Raw genomic sequence first — 21,309 nt, forward strand, 5'->3', positions numbered from 1 at the left:
TTCAAACAATCGGTGAGAAACAAATTTCAAAGCTTGCCCCATTAACAGTACTAAAACCCTCTCTTATAGTTGGAGAATATTTGACTAATCAGTAAACACTAAAGAAAAAAAAGAAAGGAATAATTATCAATGTTCCAAACTAATGATTCAAACCCTTGTCTGAAAGCATTGTGAATGATGTGTATTGCACAAGCCTCAATATTTATCAGCTGACTGATTATTATAATCATTAAGAATGTGTTGTTCTATTGGTTTATGTAACTTCTAAGTTGGTGTTTGGACCATCCATAGACATTTTAAAATGATATGGGCAAAACTGAACTTGGCAGATTTTCAAACATGTCATTTGCAGTAGTGTGGCCATGGAAAATTGATGTTACAAAGATGTTTTGAGAAGGTAGTTTTTCTGGGAAAAAATCTATAAACATTAGCAGATAACACACAGCCCAGTCACATTAATGTGACCATCTGTCAAGAGCCTGAATAACCACCTTTAGCAGTGATGAATGTCGTGAGGTGCGCAGCAACAACATACCAAAAAGGATGTGGAGCCATGCCAACTGCAGAGCTGTGGCCAGCTACATTAGGTTTCTCGGTTAAGGGTCCATGGCACAAACAGCCTAATCGAGGTGTTCCCTCACATTCTCAATTAGGTTTAAGTTCAGAGTGTTTGGTGGCCAGGTGCATATAGTGAACTTATCTTTGTGCTCTTCAAGCCATGCACGCACACTGTGAGCTGTGTGACACATTGCATTGTCCTGTTGGTAGATGCCATGGTGCTCAGGAAAAATAAACCACATACAGGAGTGGACATGGTCCCGAAGGACAGATGCATACTTGTGCTGATCCACTGTGCCTTTCACAATGACGAGATCACCTAGGGAATGCCACAAAAACAGTGCACAGACAATAACACTCCCTCCTCTGGCCTGGAAGTTATCTTTCAGATGTTTCACACCATGTGTGTCAACAGCCATCTGTCTGATAAGAGCATAAAATGTGATGCATCTGAAAAGGCCACCTGTTGCCACTCAGTGAATGTCCAGTTGCAATACTGGTGTGCAAATTCTAGCCTTTGTCGCCAATGAACAGCAGTCAGCATGAGTGCGTGGACCAGGCGCCTGCAGTGGAAGCCCAGATGCAGCAACGTTCACTGAATAGTCATTCAGCAGACACTGCAGGTAGCTCCTTTGTTCATCTGGGTGGTCAGTTACTCAACAATTGGATGTCCATTCACCTACAAAAATCTCTGCAGGCATAGTTCACCGTGGCAACTTTGGTCCTTGGTGAACCACAGTTGCCTCAGTGCTGGTTTTAGATAGTGCCATTTTGTCACAAACGGTAGGATTTAACCAAGGCAGCAAGCAAACAGTTTATAAACTTAGCCAGTTTGGAAATGCTTCCACCTTTGGCCCAAAAGCCTATGATCATGCCCTTTACGACCTAAAATAAATTGCTGTTTTCCCATTACGACATGGACTGCACTGTTTTTTGTGTCCTTCAACACACTTTATATACACTCCACTGCTAGTGCTGCCACCTGCCATCCGTGAGTGGTCACTGACATTGGACAGAGGTGGTGGTCACATTGATGTGACTGGACCATGTATAATGTCAAATATGGGTCAAAAAATGGTTCAAATGGCTCTGAGCACTATGGGACTCAACTGCTGTGGTCAAAGTCCCCTAGAACTTAGAACTAATTAAACCTAACTAACCTAAGGACAGCACACAACACCCAGCCATCACGAGGCAGAGAAAATCCCTGACCCCGCCGGGAATCGAACCTGGGAACCCGGGCGTGGGAAGCGAGAACGCTACCGCACGACCACGAGATGCAGGCCCAAATATGGGTCATTCCATATGAATACACCCATTTTTAAAGAGTTGTTGCACCATGATAATGGATGTAGATAGACATAACTCCTCTATTCTTTCACAGGTTATTATCAGAAATATATGGCATTACAATTTATTTATGTAAAAATACTCGAGGCCCGGTAATAAAAAAAAAATAAAACAGGATTTTTTTTTTAAATGTGAGCCAAAATAAAAAAAGTTAATTAATATTAATATTGGGGGAGTAGTGATCAGACACATCATATACTAAGCTTAGAATAACGCATTTTACAAGGAGCATTAAACATTAGCAACTTAAAAGAGATTTACTGTGTTTATTAAAAATATAAAAGAGAAAAAAACGAACTTACTTCTTTCTTTACCAACAAAAAACCAATGAAGTGTAATTATATCACCATAAAGATGACAAGGGAAATAACAGAATAACAAAACAACACTGCTAAATAGTGTTGCGAACTTAAAAAAAAAGTTAAGTTCAACTCTGACAAAAACACCTTTGAAATACCCACAAGTTTAAAATTATGTAACGCCATCTAGTGATGTAATCTGTAACTCATATATAGCCCCCAAGCTCTTAAAATACCTGAATTCTGGATAATTACCCACAATCTAGCAACACTGCTGCTAACCACTTTTTGTAGCTTCGGTAGAGAGGGAGGGGGAAGGAAGGAAATCTCTCACGGAACTGTCTGTCTCTTCTGTCTGTCAAAGAATACATGTGGTTATTAGGATGATTTGAGTCAATCACCACTGTGCTTGAGCTGAACCACATGCTGAGAGTAGTGATAATACATGTGTCTGAATCTGTGTTACTTTTACATCATGATAACATGAGTAGTATTATGCTCATATAAGGATTTCCAAGCACTACTTGGAAATTTTTTCACAACTCAGATGTTTCTAACAAGGGAACCTCCCCATCGCACCCCCCTCAGATTTAGTTATAAGTTGGCACAGTGGATAGGCCTTGAAAAACTGAACACAGATCAATCGAGAAAACAGGAAGAAGTTGTGTGGAACTATGAAAAAAATTAGTAAAATATACAAACTGAGTAGTCCATGCGTAAGATAGGCAACATCAAGAATAGTGCGAGCGCAGGAGCGCCGTGCTCCCGTGGTTAGCGTGAGTAGCTGCGGAACGAGAGGTCGTTGGATCAAATCTTCCCTCCTGTGAAAAGTTTAATTTTTTATTTTCAGTTTATGTGACAAACTCTTATGTTTTCATCACTTTTTTGGGAAAGATTATCACATCCACAAGAAAACCTAAATCGGGCAAGGTAGAAGAATCTTTTTACCCATTCGCTAAGTGTACAAGTTAGGTGGGTTGTTGACAACATATTCCTGTCATGTGACGCACATGCCGTCACAAGTGTCATATAGAATATATCAGATGTGTTTTCCTGTGGAGGAATCGGTTGACCTATGACCTTGCGATCAAATGTTTTCGGTTCCCATTGGAGAGGCACGTCCTTTCGTCTACAAATCGCACGGTTTTGCAAAACACAGACACTAAACTTATTACAGTGAACAGAGACGTCAATGAACGAACGGACAGATCATAACTTTGCGAAAATAAAGAAAGTAAAATTTTTATCGAGGGACGACTTGAACCAGGGACCTCTCGTTTCGCAGCTACTCACACTAACCATGGGACCACGACGCTCCGGTGCTTACATGTTCCTTGATGTTACCTATCTTGCGCATGGACTACTACGTTTGCATATTTTACTAATTTTTTTCATAGTTCCACACAACTTCTTCCTGTTTTCTTGATTGATCTGTGTTCAGTTCTTCAAGGCCTATCCACTGTGCCAACTTATAACTAAATCTGAGGGGAGTGCGATTGGGAGGTTCCCTTGTAAGGTGTATAAGGAGTTTGTACACACCCTGGAGTATTGAGAAAAGAATCTACAAACATACTTCAGCCCACTACATATAAGTCCCATACGGACAGTGAAGACAAGTTCAGACTAACTACTGTTTACACAGAGGCATTTAAGCAGTCTTTCTTCCTAGACTCATATGCAGTTGGAATGGGAAGAAACTATAACATGTTCAACAACGTTGATGTCATGAACTTCACAGTGGTTTACATAGCCTCACTTCTTGTGTTCTGGGTGATACAACAAAAGATATTTCATCATTTAAAAACATACTGTCTACCAAATCATTCATCTTTTATTAGCACATTGCCACATCATATCTCACATAGTTTACTAATTACTTTCAGAATACATAAGAAAGAATAAGTGAGACTACAGTAAGAAATTCAGTGAAAAACTTGTAATATGTACATAGATCCAGAAAGAAAATCAATCTTAGCAAAAAAGGTCTAAAATTATAACCAGATATAAGCTATTGTACACCATGAATCACTTCTCATTTGCCATAAATAGTAGAGCTGAACATGGTATATTGTGAAACATTTGTCCACATGAATGACAACTTTACAAGTGTTACATTCAAAACAGGTTTCCCTATGATGCCCTTGATCATAACAAACTACCCATCTTCTAGAGGGAGCAGTTGGTTTCTCCTTCGGCATTTTTTGCACTGGAAAATGTTCCCAGGTTCTGGCTTGAAGCCTTAGTGGTTCTTCTGCTTGGTTGTCCCTTCCAAGTGTACACAAGGAGAGTTACATTCTTGAAGAGCTGCTCTGCCACAGTGAGCCAGAACACTGGAGTCGCAATTACTTTTTATTTTTGACCCACTGTCTTCTATAGGAGGTACCGATAACTGTTACATGGGGATGCAGCGAGCAAAGTGCACCCTCAGTTCACCAACTATTACAGGAAACCAGCATTTGTTGTCACTTCTTGAATTGGCAGCCAGTGTTTATGTTACGTAACAGTTTGTTTCTCTTTCAATGGATTAAAAAAAAAAACAGTGTTGTTAGAAATTCCATTACTACTTGAAGTTCTATAGGACATTGTCCCAGATGCTGTAGAACAGTTACTTCTATTTTAGATGTCACAGTGCAAATACTAGTTTTAGGATGATTAGCTACATTGTTTCCAGTCCCAAGGAATCACAGTGTACAACACACACTGCTGTCACATTGGCACAAGTTTCTTAGGTCACTGTGCTTTGTTGTGTACTTCCACTTTGTCTGACACCCAAAATGCTACTGTTTTCATAACTTGATCATGTATCACATGCAATATAGTAGCTTGCACCTTTAAAAGACTCATTAAAACCACTTGATTAAAAAACACCAAATACTAGCAATTTCTGCTTCATAGGGGTCAGGCGTACTGTCATTCACTGAGCTCACAAATATACAATTAGAGCCATGTAAGAGTAGTACCCACCATCATACTGTAATACACTGAACTATGATGGCTGTACGCACCATTAAACAGGTTCTTGAGAACAACATGTCAGTTTTCAGCTTAGTGACTGGGGGAGTTCTGCGATTATTACTAACAATAAAGATACAGATTTTTAAAATTATTCTAAGCAAAGTATTACAAAATTAATTCTACAAATAGTTGATCATCTCCTTGAGATTGCTTTTTTTGGGGGCTCTTGCAAATATATGCTAAGAAATTTTCACCCGCACAACCTTCAATGATTTGCTTACCTGGTCTATTGTGTGACCGTTCTCACTAAGACGTTTAAGCAAAGCTTGAGCTTCATGAGCAATTTCTTTACGTTCTTCCCTCTCACTTGCTGCCTTCACTTTTTCAACCTGGAAATAGAATATCATTAATCAATAAGGAAATTATTCATTAAAATGACGAAAAGCAAACATTTACCAGCAGCTGATTAAGGTGTCTCACATACACACATGTAACATCACAAACAATTCACTAGCTTGCGGGTGAGCTGCCCTTTGCTAGCTAATTCTTAAGCAATGTTACATGTGTGTGTGCTGCACACACCAATTAATGGAAGATGCCCATGGAATTTCACATTTTCCTGATATAATTTGTGGGAACATCACAAATTATTATTTTTGTTTTTAATGTGTTTGAAATGTGTTTGCTGTGACAATGCCAATGTTGACATAATAATATTATTATTCTTTGGAATAAAACATAATAAAAGAAGTTTGTTACACCATGGTGATTGTAATTAAAGATTTTTGGTGTGTGTGATAAGAAAATAAAATTGAAAAATCTACTTAAACTGAGCCCTTAATGAACATAAAGAGCTACAAATTGACGACCTCTACGTGATCGGCGAGATGATGACATCGGCAAAGTAATTGCGGCAAAACTTTCACGTATTTTTTTAAATTGAATTCGTCACATACTGTGTTAGGCGAAATGTCAAGAGCTGAATGAACCTGAAGATGATAATCATGAATGCAGCTGGAAATTGATAAGGTAAGGATTAAACTGCCAGTTTTGGACAGAAAAGCCAGATATCTGGTTTTGTATGCTCAAGCACAATTTATGATCGCTGGTATAGAGACTGAGCAACTAAATTTAACTATTAGGTTGCTCAGCTGGAGCCAAAATTTGTTGAAAATATCTAGGATCTAGTTACAAGTGATGAGAATAATAAATATTCTCTTGCAGAAGAATGACTTTTGACCAAAATTGTTTGGAACTGGGTGCTACTAAGCCTCCCAAATTATTAAGAAAAATGCAGGGCTACGCCAGTATTAATGTGTCGGACGAGATCTTGAAAACACTTTGGCTTGACAAACTTCCGGGTAACATTCTAAAATTTTAGTTATATCTGATGAAGCAGTGGATATGGCAGATCGTACGATTGAAATGCACTCTGTCGAGGACGTCCAAATTGCATCAGTTCAATCCATTCCATCAACCTTATCATACGTCAGTCCAAAATCTTGTAAGGATTGAAGAATTGGAAAATGAAATAAAATGCTTTGAAAATCAAGTAGGCAAAGACCACGCAGTACAAGGAGAAGCAGAGCAATATTCAATAAAAGCGAAAAATACTGCTATTATCACTTTAAATTTTGCACATGCTGTAAACCTGAAAAATCTGTCAGTGGCCAAACAAGGAAAAAAGGAAAAACTAAAGACGATAGACACAACACTGGCTGAGAGTTCTACTTCAGTATCGACATCAAGCCACCAACATCATCTGTTTGTTAAAGATCAGACTAGGGGAAGATATTTTCTGATAGATAGTGGTGCATATCATACCAGTTTTGAAAGACAAATTTCCACACTCTGACTTCAGTTTTTATGCTGCAAATGGTTGAGAGATAGAAACTTACACTTCCAAGATGTTAACCATTGATTCAGGGCTTACACGCAATTGTGAATGGCCATTCATTGTAGCAGATGTATCAAAAGGTATATTGGGGGCTAATTTACTTCATCATTATGGTTTACTCATTGATCTCAAAAATAAGAAGTTGATAGACAATGTCACCAAATTAGACACTTCAGCAGAAGTAACCACTGTGAATATTAAAGACTCAGTAAGCTCACTCTATGCTACATGCCAGTTTACTAAACTTATGGAGATATTTCCTAAACACAAAACCATCCTTAGTACCAAAAGTGTTGAAGCACAAAGAACAGCATTACACTGCTATAAATAATAGTATTATACGTCTGTCGCAATCACAATGGGCTAGTCCACTACACCTTGTTATGAAGCAAAATGGCCAGTGGAAAGACTGCAAAAATTATCGCCATCTGAGTGATAGGACTCTCCCAGACTGGTAGCTAATTCCATGAGTTGATGATGTAAATTTTGTCTTTCAAAATAAAAATATATTCTCAAAGATTAACCCACTAAAGCATATTATCAAATTTCATAATCTGAAGAGGGTTGGTTGGTTTGTTGGTTTAAAGGGAGGGGGGACCAAACTGCGCGATCATTGGTCCCTTGTTCCCAGTAAAATAATTACACAAGGGGGAAAAAAGAAAGGAGACATACAGCACAACAACAGGACAAAGGGAAAACCAGAAGAACAACAGAAGGACAACCAACATTACCATGGACAAAACAGGAAAAGAAAACCACAGAGAGTAGCAAGAAACAGGTACAAGGGGTAAAAACAACAGAGCTGATGACCGTAGCTGGCCGACCAAGAGAATAAAAAGAAAATGCCACCTACTCTGCAACACATTAAAACATCCACCCTAAAAGCATTAGAGTGGAGAACACAAAGGGACAAAGGACATGTGCTAAAACTTATATAGAATGATAATACGCATTGTCACATACAAAACGTAAAATTAAATTAGCTGATGAGGCGTTGTCAGCTAAAATTAATGGCACTGAGTCCAGTAACTGAAGAGTCCGTAGTAGGGCAGCAAAAGAAGGACAGCTCACCAAGATATGGGACACTGTCAGCTAGGCGCCACACCAACACTGAGGTGGGTCATCACGTCACAAGAGGCAGCCGTGTCTCACCGAAGCATGACCAATGCGGAGCCGGCAGAGAACCACAGTGTCCCTGCGAGAGGCCCGCATGAAAGACTGCCACACATTTGTAGTCTCCTTAATGGCACACAGTTTGTTGTGCATGCTGAGATTATGCCATTTCAGCTCCCAAAGCCACAAAACCTTGCGGCATAGTACTGAACGCAGGTCAGGCAACATAACCTGGGGTCCACACAAACACCACTGAATGACTGGACCGTTCTAGGGCATAGGTGGACTCCTGGATGGTTGCTACCACGGGATGATGAGGGTTGCACTGGCTGATAGCTTGTAGGCTGCTCAAGGAGTCAGTACACAGAAGAAACAACTCCCCAGGGCATGAACTGATGTGTTCAAGAGCACGAGATAAAGCCACCACCTAGGCAGTGAAAACACTGAAGCCATTGGGCAAGGAATGCTGTTCAGTATGTCCTCCATGGACATACGTGAAGCCGAAGTGAGCATCAGCCGTTGAGCCGTCAGTGTAAACCACTGCATGGTCTCGGTACATGTCAAGAATTGAGAGAAGTGGCAGTGGAGAGCCGCGGGATTAACTGAGTCCTTAGGGCCATGTGAACGGTCCAGGAGAAGCTGTAGCCAAGGTGTACACCATGGCGGTGTACGTGAATGGACCTCGAGTATAGGTGGTAAAGGCAAGGACTCCAGTTCGGAATGAAGGGATTGGACACGAACTGCAATTGGAGCCCTGACCTGGGCCTCTGATGCGGGAGATGAATCGCCATGGGTGGGAAAAGGAGACGGTGATTCAGATGCGCAGGAGAACTACGAACGTGTGCAATGTAACTGGCCAGCAATTGTGCACATCTAACCTGCAATGGAGGGACTCCGGCCTCCACAAGGACGCTGGTCACCGGACTGGTCCCAAAAGCTCCTGTCACTAGGCGAACGCCGCAGTGGTGCACCGGTTTGAGTAAACGCAACACTGAGAGCGCCACCAAACCATAAACCAGGCTCCCATAGTCAAGGCGGGATTGAACAAGGGTTCTGTACAGCTGCAGCAGTGTACAGCAATCTGCACCCCAGTTGGTGTTGCTCAGGCAGCAGAGGGCATTGAGTTGCTGCCAGCAGTTCCACTTAAGCTGACGAAGGAGAGGAAGCCAAATCAATCGGGCATCAAAAACCGGTCCTAAAAATCGATATGTTTCCACTACACTGAGGGGATCGTCAGTAAGGTACAGTTCTGGTTCTGGATGAACGGTACGATGCCGACAGAAGTGCATAACACACAACTTTGCAGCCGAAAACTGGAAGCCGTGGGCTAGAGACCATGACTGCCTTGTAGATGGCTCCCTGTAACCACTGCTCAGCAACACCAGTACTGGTGGAGTTGTACGAAATGCAGAAGTCATCTGCATACTGAGAGGGTGAGACGGAAGGCCCTACAGCTGCTGCTAGACCATTAATGGCCACTAAAATTAGAGATACACTCAATACAGAGCGTTGTAGGACCCCATTCCTCTGGATATGAGGGGAACTATCGGAGGCACCAACTTGGACACGAAAAGTACGTAGCAACAGGAATTTCTGGATAAAAATCAGGAGCGGACCTCTGAGACTACTCGTATAATGTGGCAAGGATATGATGTCGCCAGGTGGTGTCACTCGCTTTTTGTAAATAAAAAAAAAAAAAAAGGAAACAAGGTATTGGCATCTGGAAAAGGCTGTTTGGATGGCAGACTCAAGGAACACAAGATTATCAGTGGTAGAGCGACCCAGGCGGAAACTGCCTTGGTACAGAGCCAGTAGACCACGTGACTCCAGGACCCAACCCAACTGCCGACACACCATATGTTCCAGCAGCTTGCAAAGAACGTTCATGAGCCTGATGGCCCAATAGCTATCCACATGAAGCGAGTTTTTGATGGGTTTTAGCACTGGTATGATGGTGCTCTCCTGCCAGTGCAATGGAAAGACACTATCGCATCAGATCCGGTTGAACATCACGAGATGGTGTCGCTTGTTGTCAGATGAGAGATGTTTAATCATCTGACTGTGAATCCGATCTGGCCCAGGAGCTGTGTCGGGGCAATGTGCAAGGGCACTGAGGAGCTCCCACTCTGTCAATGGGGCATTATAGGGTTCACTGTGGCATGTACTGAATGAGAGGACTTCCCCTTCCATCCGCCATTTGAGAGTGCAAAAGGCTGGTGGTAATTCTCCAATACAGAGGCGAGAGCATAGTGCTCATCAAAGTGCTCGGCAATCACGTTTGCGTCAGTAGATAACACGCCTTTTATGTTAAAGCCGGCGACACCTGTTGGGGTCAGGTACCCAAAACCTTGTTTGATCTTTGCCCAGACTTGGGAAGGTGACGTATGGCACCCAAAGGTTGAGATGTATCCTTCCCAACACTCCAGTTTTCGCCTTTTGATATGCTGGCAAACGTGGGCACGGAGCCGTTTAAAGGCTATGAGATGCTCCAGGAAGGGTGCCGCTTATGCTGCTGTAGAGCTTGCCGACACTCCTTAATTGCCTCAGTGACTACTGGGGACCACCAAAAGAATGTCTTTCGCTGGGGCCACCTTAAAGAACGAGAGATCGTGTTTTCCAACGCAGAAACGATCGCTGTAGTTACCTGCTCAACCACCTCATCGATGTTACCATGTGGGGGAGATTCAATGGTGACAGCAGAGGAGAAGGCATCCCAGTCTGCCTTTTTTAAAGCCCATCTGGGCAGTTGTCCGTGGGCCTGATGCCGGGGCAGTGACAGGAAGATGGGGAAGTGGTCACTACCACACAGGTCATCGTGCGCTCTGCAGGGCTAGATGGGAGAAAGCCAGGACTGCAGACTGAGAGATCAATGGCCGAATATGTGCCATGTGCCATACTGAAATGTGTGGGGGCACCTGTATTTAAGAGGCAGAGGTCGAGTTGTGACAGCTAATTTTCGACATCTCTGCCTCGGTCAGTAAGCACGGTGCCACCCCATAAGGGGTTATGAGCATTAAAATCTCCCAAAAGCAGGAAAGGTTTAGGGAGTTGATCAATCAGTGCAGCTAATGCATTCAGGGGTACTGCACTATCTGGAGGAAGATATACGTTGCAGACAATTATTTCCTGTGTCCTGACAGCCATAGCTTCAAGAGGGGTTTGAAGGGGCAAAGTTCACTGCATACTGAGTTCAGGACAGACACAAACTCCACCTGATACACTATTATAGTCACTGTGTTTCTTGTAATATCCCCTATAGCCATGGAGGGCAGGCGTCCGCATTGCTGAGAACCAGGTTTTGCTGGAGGGCAATGCAGAAAGCAGGTGTAACGCTTAAGAGTTGCTGTAGCTCAGCCAGGCGGTGGAAAAAACCGCCGCAATTCCACTGGAGGATGATGTTATCGATAGATTGGGAAGGCATGAAGCACACAATTAGGTAAGTTATGCCTCAGGGTCACCTGATGCCACCGATTGAGTATTTGTAGCCATTTCTATGGTGGATGAGGCATCAGTGAGATCTAGGTCCGCAGGGGACGTTAAGATCTCCACCACATCCTCAGATGCAGAACTGGTAGGGATGGTGGTGTTAGAGATGGAACATTCAATGAGGCAGTTTACGCCTCAAGGTCACCTGCTGCCACCAACTTTTTGCCTGAGCAGTCTATATCCATTGTGTCTGAGGGTCCGGCGAGATCTAGGTCCTCAGCGGCCGCCAGAATCTCCACCTCAACCGCAGACGCAGAGCTTGTATGTAGCGGTGGTGTGGGTGTCACCACACTTCCCTTGGTCTTGGGGACTTTCTTTTTGGATTTCTCTTGCTACTCCTTGGGTTTCCCTAGCTTGGAGGACTTCACTGATTCAGTCCCTGGGACTGAGGATGAGCATGAAGCCCTACAACCAGCTGCTTTTGGGCTCTTCAGCCAGTGGTGGGTGTCATCTTTCCCACTAGCAGAAACCTGGGAAGGGAGTGACCCAAAGGACCCCTTCCTAGCGAGAGCAGCCAAAGAAGACTTACACTTCTCTGGCTCAGAATTGGGTACTGATATCCCCGATGGTTGGGGGGGGGGGGGGGGTTGTTGCTCCCGAAGTAGATAGCGCCGGAGCAACAAGGAGGGAAATGATTCCCCCACCATCAACGGGGCAGGTTCTGGATCTGAGAGGTGACAGGAATGTGAGGAACTGATGGGGCAAAAACGGAACTCGTAGTGGCGGCATAAGACGAGGTCATAGCCACAGGATGTAGGTGCTCAAATTTCCTCTTAGCCTCGGTGTAGGTCAGTCGGTCCAGGATCTTATATTCCACAATTTTCCTCTCTTTCTGTAAAATCCTGCAGTTTGGCGAGCAAGGTGAATGATGCTCTCCACACTTGACACATATACGAGGCGGGGCACATGGAGTATTGGGATGTGATGGACGTCCACAATCTCGGCATGTGATGCTGGAATTATGGCGGGAAGAAATATGGCCGAACTTCCAGCTCTTACAGCACCACATGGGGGAAGGATACATGGCATCACAGCAGTAGACCATCACCTTGACCTTCTCGGGTAATGTGACATCCTCGAAGGCCAAGATGAAGGCACCGGTGGCAACCTGATTATCCCTCGGACCCCCATGGCTGCGCCGGATGAAATGAACACCTCAGCACTCTAAATTGGTGCGCAGCTCGTCATTAGACTGCTGAAGAAGGTCAATGTGGAATATAATATCGTGGACCATATTTAAGCTCTTATGGGGGCATGGTGGTAACAGAAACTTCCCCCAACTTGTCATAAGCAAGTAATGCCCATGACTGGGCAGAGGATGCTGTTTTTATCAAGACAGCCGAGAGCATATTTTGGACAAGCCCTCCCAAGGAAAGCGTTTCTGAAGAAGAGAAATTTGTTAACATCGAGTATAGATTTAAGTGTCAGGAAGTCATTTTTGAAAGTATTTGTATGGAGTGTAGCCATGTATGGAAGTGAAACATGGACGATAAATAGTTTGGACAAGAAGAGAATAGAAGCTTTTGAAATGTGGTGCTACAGAAGAATGCTGAAGATTAGATGGGTAGATCACATAACTAATGAGGAAGTATTGAATAGGATTGGGGAGAAGAGAAGTTTGTGGCACAACTTGACTAGAAGAAGGGATCGGTTGGCAGGACATGTTCTGAGGCATCAAGGGATCACCAATTTAGTATTGGAGGGCAGCGTGGAGGGTAAAAATCGTAGAGGGAGACCAAGAGATGAATACACTAAGGAGATTCAGAAGGATGTAGGTTGCAGTAGGTACTGGGATATGAAGAAGCTTGCACGGGATAGAGTAGCATGGAGAGCTGCATCAAACCAGTCTCAGGACTGAAGACCACAACAACAACAACTCCACCTCCCCAAACTTTTCCTCCAAATTCTCCACAAAAAACTGAGGCTTCATGGACATGAAAGATTCCCCATCAACTCTCTTACATACAAGGTACCGGGGTGAATAAGCTTCACTATCATCCTTAGCCTGGCATTCCTTCCATGGTGTGGCCAGAGAGGGTAACGATTTGGGGTCATATTTCTTAGCATTGAAGTTAGACTTTGCCCACTTAGAGACTGCTGGTGACAGACCACCAGCAAGAGGTGACGTACTACACTTCATGGTGTGTCATCCACCCTGATGCCACCCATTCCGACCAGAGGTCCTCCCCACGGGTGCCACCCAGCCTCAGCATGAGCCACCTGGCAGGATGGCCATTGCCGGGAGTCCCAATGCCCCAGGGAGATGGGCAACTACTCCATGGCATACGTGGGGAGTTAACGGTGCAGGCATCAGCAGAGCGATCACTGTGTTGTCAGGGTGCCACAACCAACAGGGTACAAGGCAGCCCTACCACAATGGACTGGCTATCATGCTGGATATGAGGTGCTAAGAAGTCCATGGTCATCGTCGGCGCAGAAAGCGACACTGCATAGTGCATGGTGGAAAATGCATCCAGGAAGGTGTCCTCACCCAAGAGATGGAGAATAAGCGGGGCTGCAATGCGACGACAAGAAAGTGGGCTAAAGACCTCAATGCACGATGGACACGATGTATGGCACCCTTTCGCAATTGGCTCGCTCTCCGGATAAATTTATAAAGCTGGAGGTCAAACCCGACAGGGGACCATCACATAAAGGCCGAAACGTGAGAGACTCCTTTTAGTTGCCGGACAGATTTCACTGGATGTTTAAAGCAGCCATCCTTGCCGATGCAACTGTTAAATGTACTCAAGTAATATGTATGATCCTTCTTGGTCTTCAATGCTCAATTAGAAAAAACACTAATGCTACAATTGTGAAAATGGTTTATGGCTCGCCAGTCAGGATACCAAGTGATTTTTCTCAAGAGAATGGCACAAAAAGGGATTCACACTTACCCCAATTTGTGTCACAACTGAATCAGTATATGAATTGTCTAAAACCTGTCCAACATCCCCACAAAGCAAACAAAAACCATTCACATGTAAGGAAGGCATTAGAGCCTCCATATGAAGGCCTGTATGAAGTGATCGAAAGGAACTCAAAAATTTTTGCACTTAAAGTGAAAGACCAGATAAAAAATATTTCCACTGATCAATTAAAGCCTGCCTACCTGATGAATGAGAATAATAAACACCCTGATGGCACTCTGAGTTGTCAGCACAGGACCAACAACCAACTCTACAGAAGGTGAAAAACCAAGAAGAACAACATGATCTGGTCGTAAAATTCGATTACCAGCATGATTAGTTGAAGTCCTAAACTGACTATGCTACTGAGAAGGGAGTGATGTGGGAACATGACAAATTACTGTTTGTATTTTTAATATATTTGAAAAGTGTTTGTCACAATACTGTGGGTATGATAACATTATTATTCTTTGGAATTAAAAAAAAAAAAATTGTTATTCTATGCTAATTGTAATTAAAGTATCTCAGTGTGCACGATAAGAAAATAAAATATATTGAAAAATCTAGTTAAACTGAGTCCTTAATGAATGTCAATTGTAACAAATTCATTAAATGACAGATCCACAAAACTAATCAGGAATTTGATTCACACATGAAATTGAAGTGTGTGTGTGTGTGTGTGTGTGTGTGTGTGTGTGTGGTCTATTTTTGTCGAAGGCCTTACTGGCCGAAATCTTTGTTTGTAACAGTTTTTTTGTTGTGCCTATCTGTGACTCAGCATCTCTGCTATATGGTGAGTAGCAACTTTCCTTTTCATAATATTATTACATTCCATTGTTTGATAATGTAGTCATGACTTAAACTAAAGTGAAATTAATTATTTACGTATATCATCAGATATCATGAGCATACTATGGAATCTAATTTGCCGGCCGGAGTGGCCGAGCGGTTCGAATCGTGCCTCGGGCATGGATGTGTGTGATGTCCTTAGGTTAGTTAGGTTTAAGTAGTTCTAAGTTCTATGGGACTGATGACCTCGGACGTTAAGTCCCATAGTGCTCAGAGCCATTTGCGTCCAATTTGGTGTAGGTCCAATACTGCTTTCAAAATTATTCACGTATATCAAAAGGAACAATGACACAGATAAGGAACAGTAAGTACTTACGACATCTTTAGTGAAGGAAACCTTTGCTTGGTTGGGATTATCTACTTGTACGGCTCGCCTCAACACAGCCACAGCATCTTCAAGTCTGTTCAGATCTGCAAGTGCAGCTGCCTGTTACATGTCATCATGTATTATTACAACTGCATTTTTTTTTTTTTTGATGACGGAAAGTATTTACATAATAATCACTTCTAACACACATTTTTAATTGTAGAATAATACCTTGAGGTTCCTTATCGTGATATAGTTCTGTGCACCAACATTCGATATGATCTCTGCTGTAATGTGGGGTGCATTTTGATTGAGAGCAAGAGCCGCAATAAATGTAGCAGCTCTTCTTGTCGGCTGATGACCCACTTCTTGTAAATTTTTCCATAAATCACTTGCATACTTTAAGCTGTCCTCTGAATTCTGCATACAGATATGATATAACATTTATTTTAGAATCATGTTTACAAGTTGATAATACACAATATACAAAAATAACAAATTCCTAGCAGCTCTATGAATTTTTCAATTCTAGTAAGTTATTCTCAGTCACAAACAGTATGACCGAAGCAGTATTGAGTCACAACTAATGCCACATAGACCAATGCAGACAGCCTGTTGGTTGTTGGGCAGTGCACATCTGTCTTACATAACGTGGTCTCACAATTCCAAAACATAGTACGAGCAGAGTGTGCTTCATACAAATAACACTGTAACTTAGGTAATTTGAGGCAAATGAGAATATTTTGCACTTCCACTAGTGCACTGTGGCCACTATCAAAGCAACTATCACCTCCCATGACAAGCTGTCTAGATAGCTACAAGCCAAATTATAGTATGTGACACAAATGATTGGTATTGACAGCTTATGTGGGCATGTAGCAATGTTACCGGATGAGGCGTGCAGCACCCAGTTCGCTACTATCACATACTCTTGTGGAAAAAAACAAAAAAGATGACAATATGTAGGTTGTACTTATATGCATAAATTTATTTACAGTTATTAGTTCTAATATATAAACTTAAAAAATTGAAAAGAACAGTTCAATATCCCCTATGCTAAAAACCTTAAAAGTTGTTATATTTCACAACAGAGATGCAAAATATTTTTGTAACATTGTAAAACATTGGCAGTTGCAATGTTGTAAAACACTGGCAGTTATTGTTTTCACTGTTAAATATTTTCATTAATAACTTGTTACACAATGGGTGACAGAATAATTTATCACTACATTTGTAGACACAATCTGAAAAAGTACACACATTGTGATATTCAGCTGATGATTTGCTATCGTCTTAAATTCCCAAGTGTGTTGTAGTTACAGTAATGGAAAAAACACCACTCACATCACTGTCAGAACCTAATTTTGAATTATTTTCTTCCGTAATGCTTGAGCTATCACTGCTCTCTCTCAGACGCATAATTAAATTTTCTACACTATCTTCCAAAAAGCCTTGGTTGCCTCTGTGATGACACTTACAGTGTTGCTCACTACTTTCTCCCGGGCCTCTCCCATTGTTTTACTAACAGCTTCCAAAACATGAGTCTCAACTTTACAGAGATGGTGAACTGTTTGTTGCTAGCAACAGCTTATTTTAATATTTGTGCCCACAGACCTCCAGCAGCATTGCACTGAGAATGGTACAGACGAAGCTGAACGATTTCATGTTCTTGTCTTTTAGCAATTTCATCAATGATGTGTGTTGGAAATTATGGTTTCATTTGTGCTACAATTTTGAGTGCTTCAGCCTTCTTCAACTAATCTCTCAGACCTACAATTCATCTTTTGAACAGCTGAATAATTTCATCTTTCCTTCTTGTCATAATTGGTGTTTTACCAAGAACAACTGAATGATACAGGGCATTATCCATAATATTGCCCGACTGCCTTGTGAGATTTGTCATAAGTGATGTTCCAAACCACGTGCGGGGTATCTACATTATAAACTCCCTTAATGACAATAATCCATTTTTTTCCGAATGAAAGATTAACAAATAGTTTGGAAAAAAAGGGAGGAGGAAAGGAGAGTGGGGGGGGGGGGAGGGAGGGAGGGACAGAGGGGAGGGAGGGAGAGGGAGAGAGGGAGAGAGAGAGAGAGAGAGAGAGAGAGAGAGAGAGAGAGAGAGAGAGAGCAGTGTTCCTGCATGTAAAATAGTTTCTCCACCTTTTCCAACAGGCACTGCCACTGTCTCCTTCGAGGTTCCCTCAAGCTAACCCCTAAATAATGAATGACTGGACGTGTCACCTAGCCAAACAATATTTTTGAATATCTCACTCTTGCTTCTCAGCAGAAATTGAAACCACTATGCAAAATCTGTCCTTTCCATTACTGTTTTATGTCCATTTATAAATGAGTAGGTGAAGCCCATGTCTTTTCAGCACTTTATGCTTTGAAAATTTCCTTAATTTAAAAAGATAGTCTTTCTGAAGCAACACAAGCAGTTGCATAATGTGGCATGTTCCCCTTATTTACAAGGGAACTGTATCAGATTGAATGGCTAAAACAGAGTACAAATGCATTTTCATTATGAAGCTGTGCCTGTTCTACCACCCATCAGGCTTATTTATCTGTAACACTCCAAGTTCTGTATAATCAATGTTTGAAGGATAACAAATATAAATTCTTTAAAAGCACAAGTCACTGATGAAATAATACTATGTAACAGACAGTTACAGCCAGCAGGTCCACAAAAGACAAAATGAGGTATTATCCAGAAAAAAGCTATACGATTTTTGCTACAAACAAATGCAGTATGTTCCTGTCCATATTTTCCAAACCAGTAGGTGCTGTGTTGTGGAATTTTCTTCTTTTATTCATCATTGAAGTGCAAAGGTGGAGTTTCAATGAAGTAATTAAAACACAATTGAATGGAACAGTATGTGTAGTAGCCACCAGAAAGATCGCAGGAGGCGCACATTGGCACGGCGCGTCATGGACGGTAGTTGCCGCAAGTAGAGTCCCATTCACCAGAGGGCACGCGAGAATTCGGACGCGACCTCTGCCGGCGTAACAACAAGAACAACAACAACTCCAGCAGCATGGGCCGTGCCCAGTCAGTTAACATCGGGCATGCCTAGGGCACAGTCCCGGTCTACGCTAAGTGAAGTGCAACGTAACATGAACAGTGTTACTACACAATTGGCGACGAGTAGGGTCGTTCTTTCGCGTGTTGCGTCGTCGTTCCGGTTTCGCAGTTTCTCCACGGCATGGAGGATTTGGTGCGGGTTTTGGTTGCGCAGCAGACGGAGCTCATGGCCACCATGAAACAAGTGCTTCCGGCGTTGCTCTCCACGCCGTCTGCTCCGGAGCAGTTCCCTCCTCCCTTTCCCCCGTATGACGAGACGGCGGAGGATTGGGACGCATATGAACATCGCCTTCGGCAGCATTTCCAGGCGTTTCATGTTGCCGATGCGGAGGTATGTCGTGCTCTCTTCTTGTCTTGGATATCTCCCTCACTGTATCAAGTTTTGCGGCAGCTCGCGCCGTTGCAGGAACCCTCGTCCTTGTCTTTTGACACATTGTGTTCATTGCTGTCTTCATATTATCGCCGCCGCACGCATGTTGTGGCGGCTAGGGTCGAGTTCTATCAATGCAAGAAACAGCCCCATCAGTCTTACCGGGTGTGGACCGCTAACCTGCACGGTCTTAGTCGCAAGTATCATTTTGTCACGGAGCAGTCGCGAGAGTCGTATGCCCACGTTATGGTACGCGACGTCATTGTTCGTTCGGCCCCAGATAGGGAGGTCCGGCAACGGGCCCTGCAGTTAGAAGACCCTTCCCTCGAGGAAGTCCTGTCCATTGCTCAATCGTATGAAGTCTCTCACACAGCAGGTCAACAGCTGGAAGCGTGGTAAGACGTCGCGGAGGTTCAGGGCGGCGCGGCCGCGTCCACTGTGTCCGGGGTGGACGACGTGCAAGCGGTACAATCCGGCCGTTACGGCCGCTCCCGCGCGACGCGTAAACAGAAGTCCGGCCGCCGGCCCCTGTTGCCGTCCTGTGCGTCGTGCTATATACATCACGATCGATCTGAGTGCCCCCAGCGTTGGGCCGTTTGTCGCAAATGTAATAAAAAAGGTCACATTGCTAAAGTTTGCCGCGCAGCCTCAAAAGAATCGAAGGAAGCAAGTACAGCGGACATGGACGTTGACATTCAGGAAGTTTCATCGGGCCAGGCTCCCGACGCATTGGCACGCAAACTCTTTATCGAGGTGTCGGTTCGGTCGCGCCGGTTACAACTGCAAGTAGATACGGGCGCGGCAGTTTCGTTGTTGAATGCACAAACTTATTCCGACCTTGGATCGCCCCCGTTGGCGCCCGTTTACCGGCGTCTACGAGGTTATGGTAAACAGTTCATTCCCCTACTGGGTCAATTCACTACCGACGTGACTTACAAATCAGTCACTCGGCCTATTACTTCTATTGTTGTCAGTGATGCGAGCTCCGCTAACCTTTTTGGCCTGGATGCCTTTCAAGCTTTCGGTTTTTCTATCGCTGACACCATACAGTTGGTCTCCGAAGACGTTCCCTATCACTCATTGAAATCTTTGGTCTCAGACTTTCCGGATATTTTTGAGGAGGGCCTGGGGCGTGTTTCAGATTTTGAAGCTCACTTAACGTTGAAGGCGTCGGCCCGCCCGCGTTTTCTACGCGCGAGGCAAATCCCTTTGGCTCTCCGCCCTCAGGTAAAGGAAGAGCTAGACCAGCTGACAGCACTAGGGGTCGTTCTTCCCATTTCCACCAGTGAGTGGGCTTCGCCCCTCGTTATTGTCAAGAAGCCCTTGGGAAAGTTACGTCTTTGTGGCGATTTCAAGGCCACCATTAATTCCCAATTGGTGGTGGACACCTATCCTTTGCCTCGTGCTGATGAATTGTGCTCCGCCGTGGCGGGAGGCCAATATTTTTCGAAAATCGATCTGTCGGAGGCTTATCATCAGATACCACTTGATGAGGACTCCAAACGGCTGGCGGTCGTCAACACCCCGATTTGCCTTTACCAATACCAGCGGTTGGCCTTTGGAATATCCAGTGCCCCGGCGATATTCCAGCGTTATCTTGAGCATGTCACGTTGACAATCCCTCATTGTATTAATTACCTGGATGACATCATTGTCACAGGTCGCAGCACGAAGGAACACTTGCACAACCTTCGCACCCTCTTTCTCAAATTCCGGTCTGTGGGCTTGCGTTGCAACCTGCGTAAGTCAACCTTCTTCCAACCATCCATTGAGTATGTGGGCTACACCATATCTCGGCACGGCATCCAGCCACTAGGAAGTTTGGTCCAAGGTATCGTCAACCTTCCTCGGCCCACTTCGCTGAAAGAGTTACAAGCTTTTTTGGGCAAGATAGCCTATTACCACCGGTTCATTCCCAGGGCTTCCACTATAGCCCACCCCCTGTACTGCCTTCTGCACAAGGGTGTTCCTTTTGATTGGTCGCCTGCATGCGAGCGAGCGTTCACCTCGTTGAAGGGCCTCCTCACGTCAGCCCCTTGTTTGGCTACTTTTGATCCCCACAAGCCATTGGTCCTGGCTACAGACGCTTCGCAGTATGGGGTGGGGGCGGTCCTGGCCCATCGCAACGCAG

General features: G+C 43.7%; 1 protein-coding gene across 2 annotated transcripts in view; it reads right to left on the reverse strand.

Annotated features, from left to right (window-relative positions):
* Positions 1 to 21,309, reverse strand: part of LOC126260069 (pentatricopeptide repeat-containing protein 2, mitochondrial-like) — a 76,320-nt gene that overhangs the window by 3,167 nt on the left and 51,844 nt on the right. For both annotated transcript variants that reach the window (XM_049957267.1, XM_049957266.1), the window contains exons 5-7: positions 15,955 to 16,143; positions 15,733 to 15,843; positions 5,444 to 5,551 (exon numbers count right to left, since the gene is read on the reverse strand). In XM_049957267.1, the coding sequence (XP_049813224.1) occupies positions 5,444 to 5,551; positions 15,733 to 15,843; positions 15,955 to 16,143 (408 nt within the window). The remainder of the gene's footprint in view (positions 1 to 5,443; positions 5,552 to 15,732; positions 15,844 to 15,954; positions 16,144 to 21,309) is intronic.

Source organism: Schistocerca nitens, chromosome 5 (genome assembly GCF_023898315.1).
Source record: "Schistocerca nitens isolate TAMUIC-IGC-003100 chromosome 5, iqSchNite1.1, whole genome shotgun sequence".
Taxonomy (NCBI): Eukaryota; Metazoa; Arthropoda; class Insecta; order Orthoptera; family Acrididae; genus Schistocerca; species Schistocerca nitens.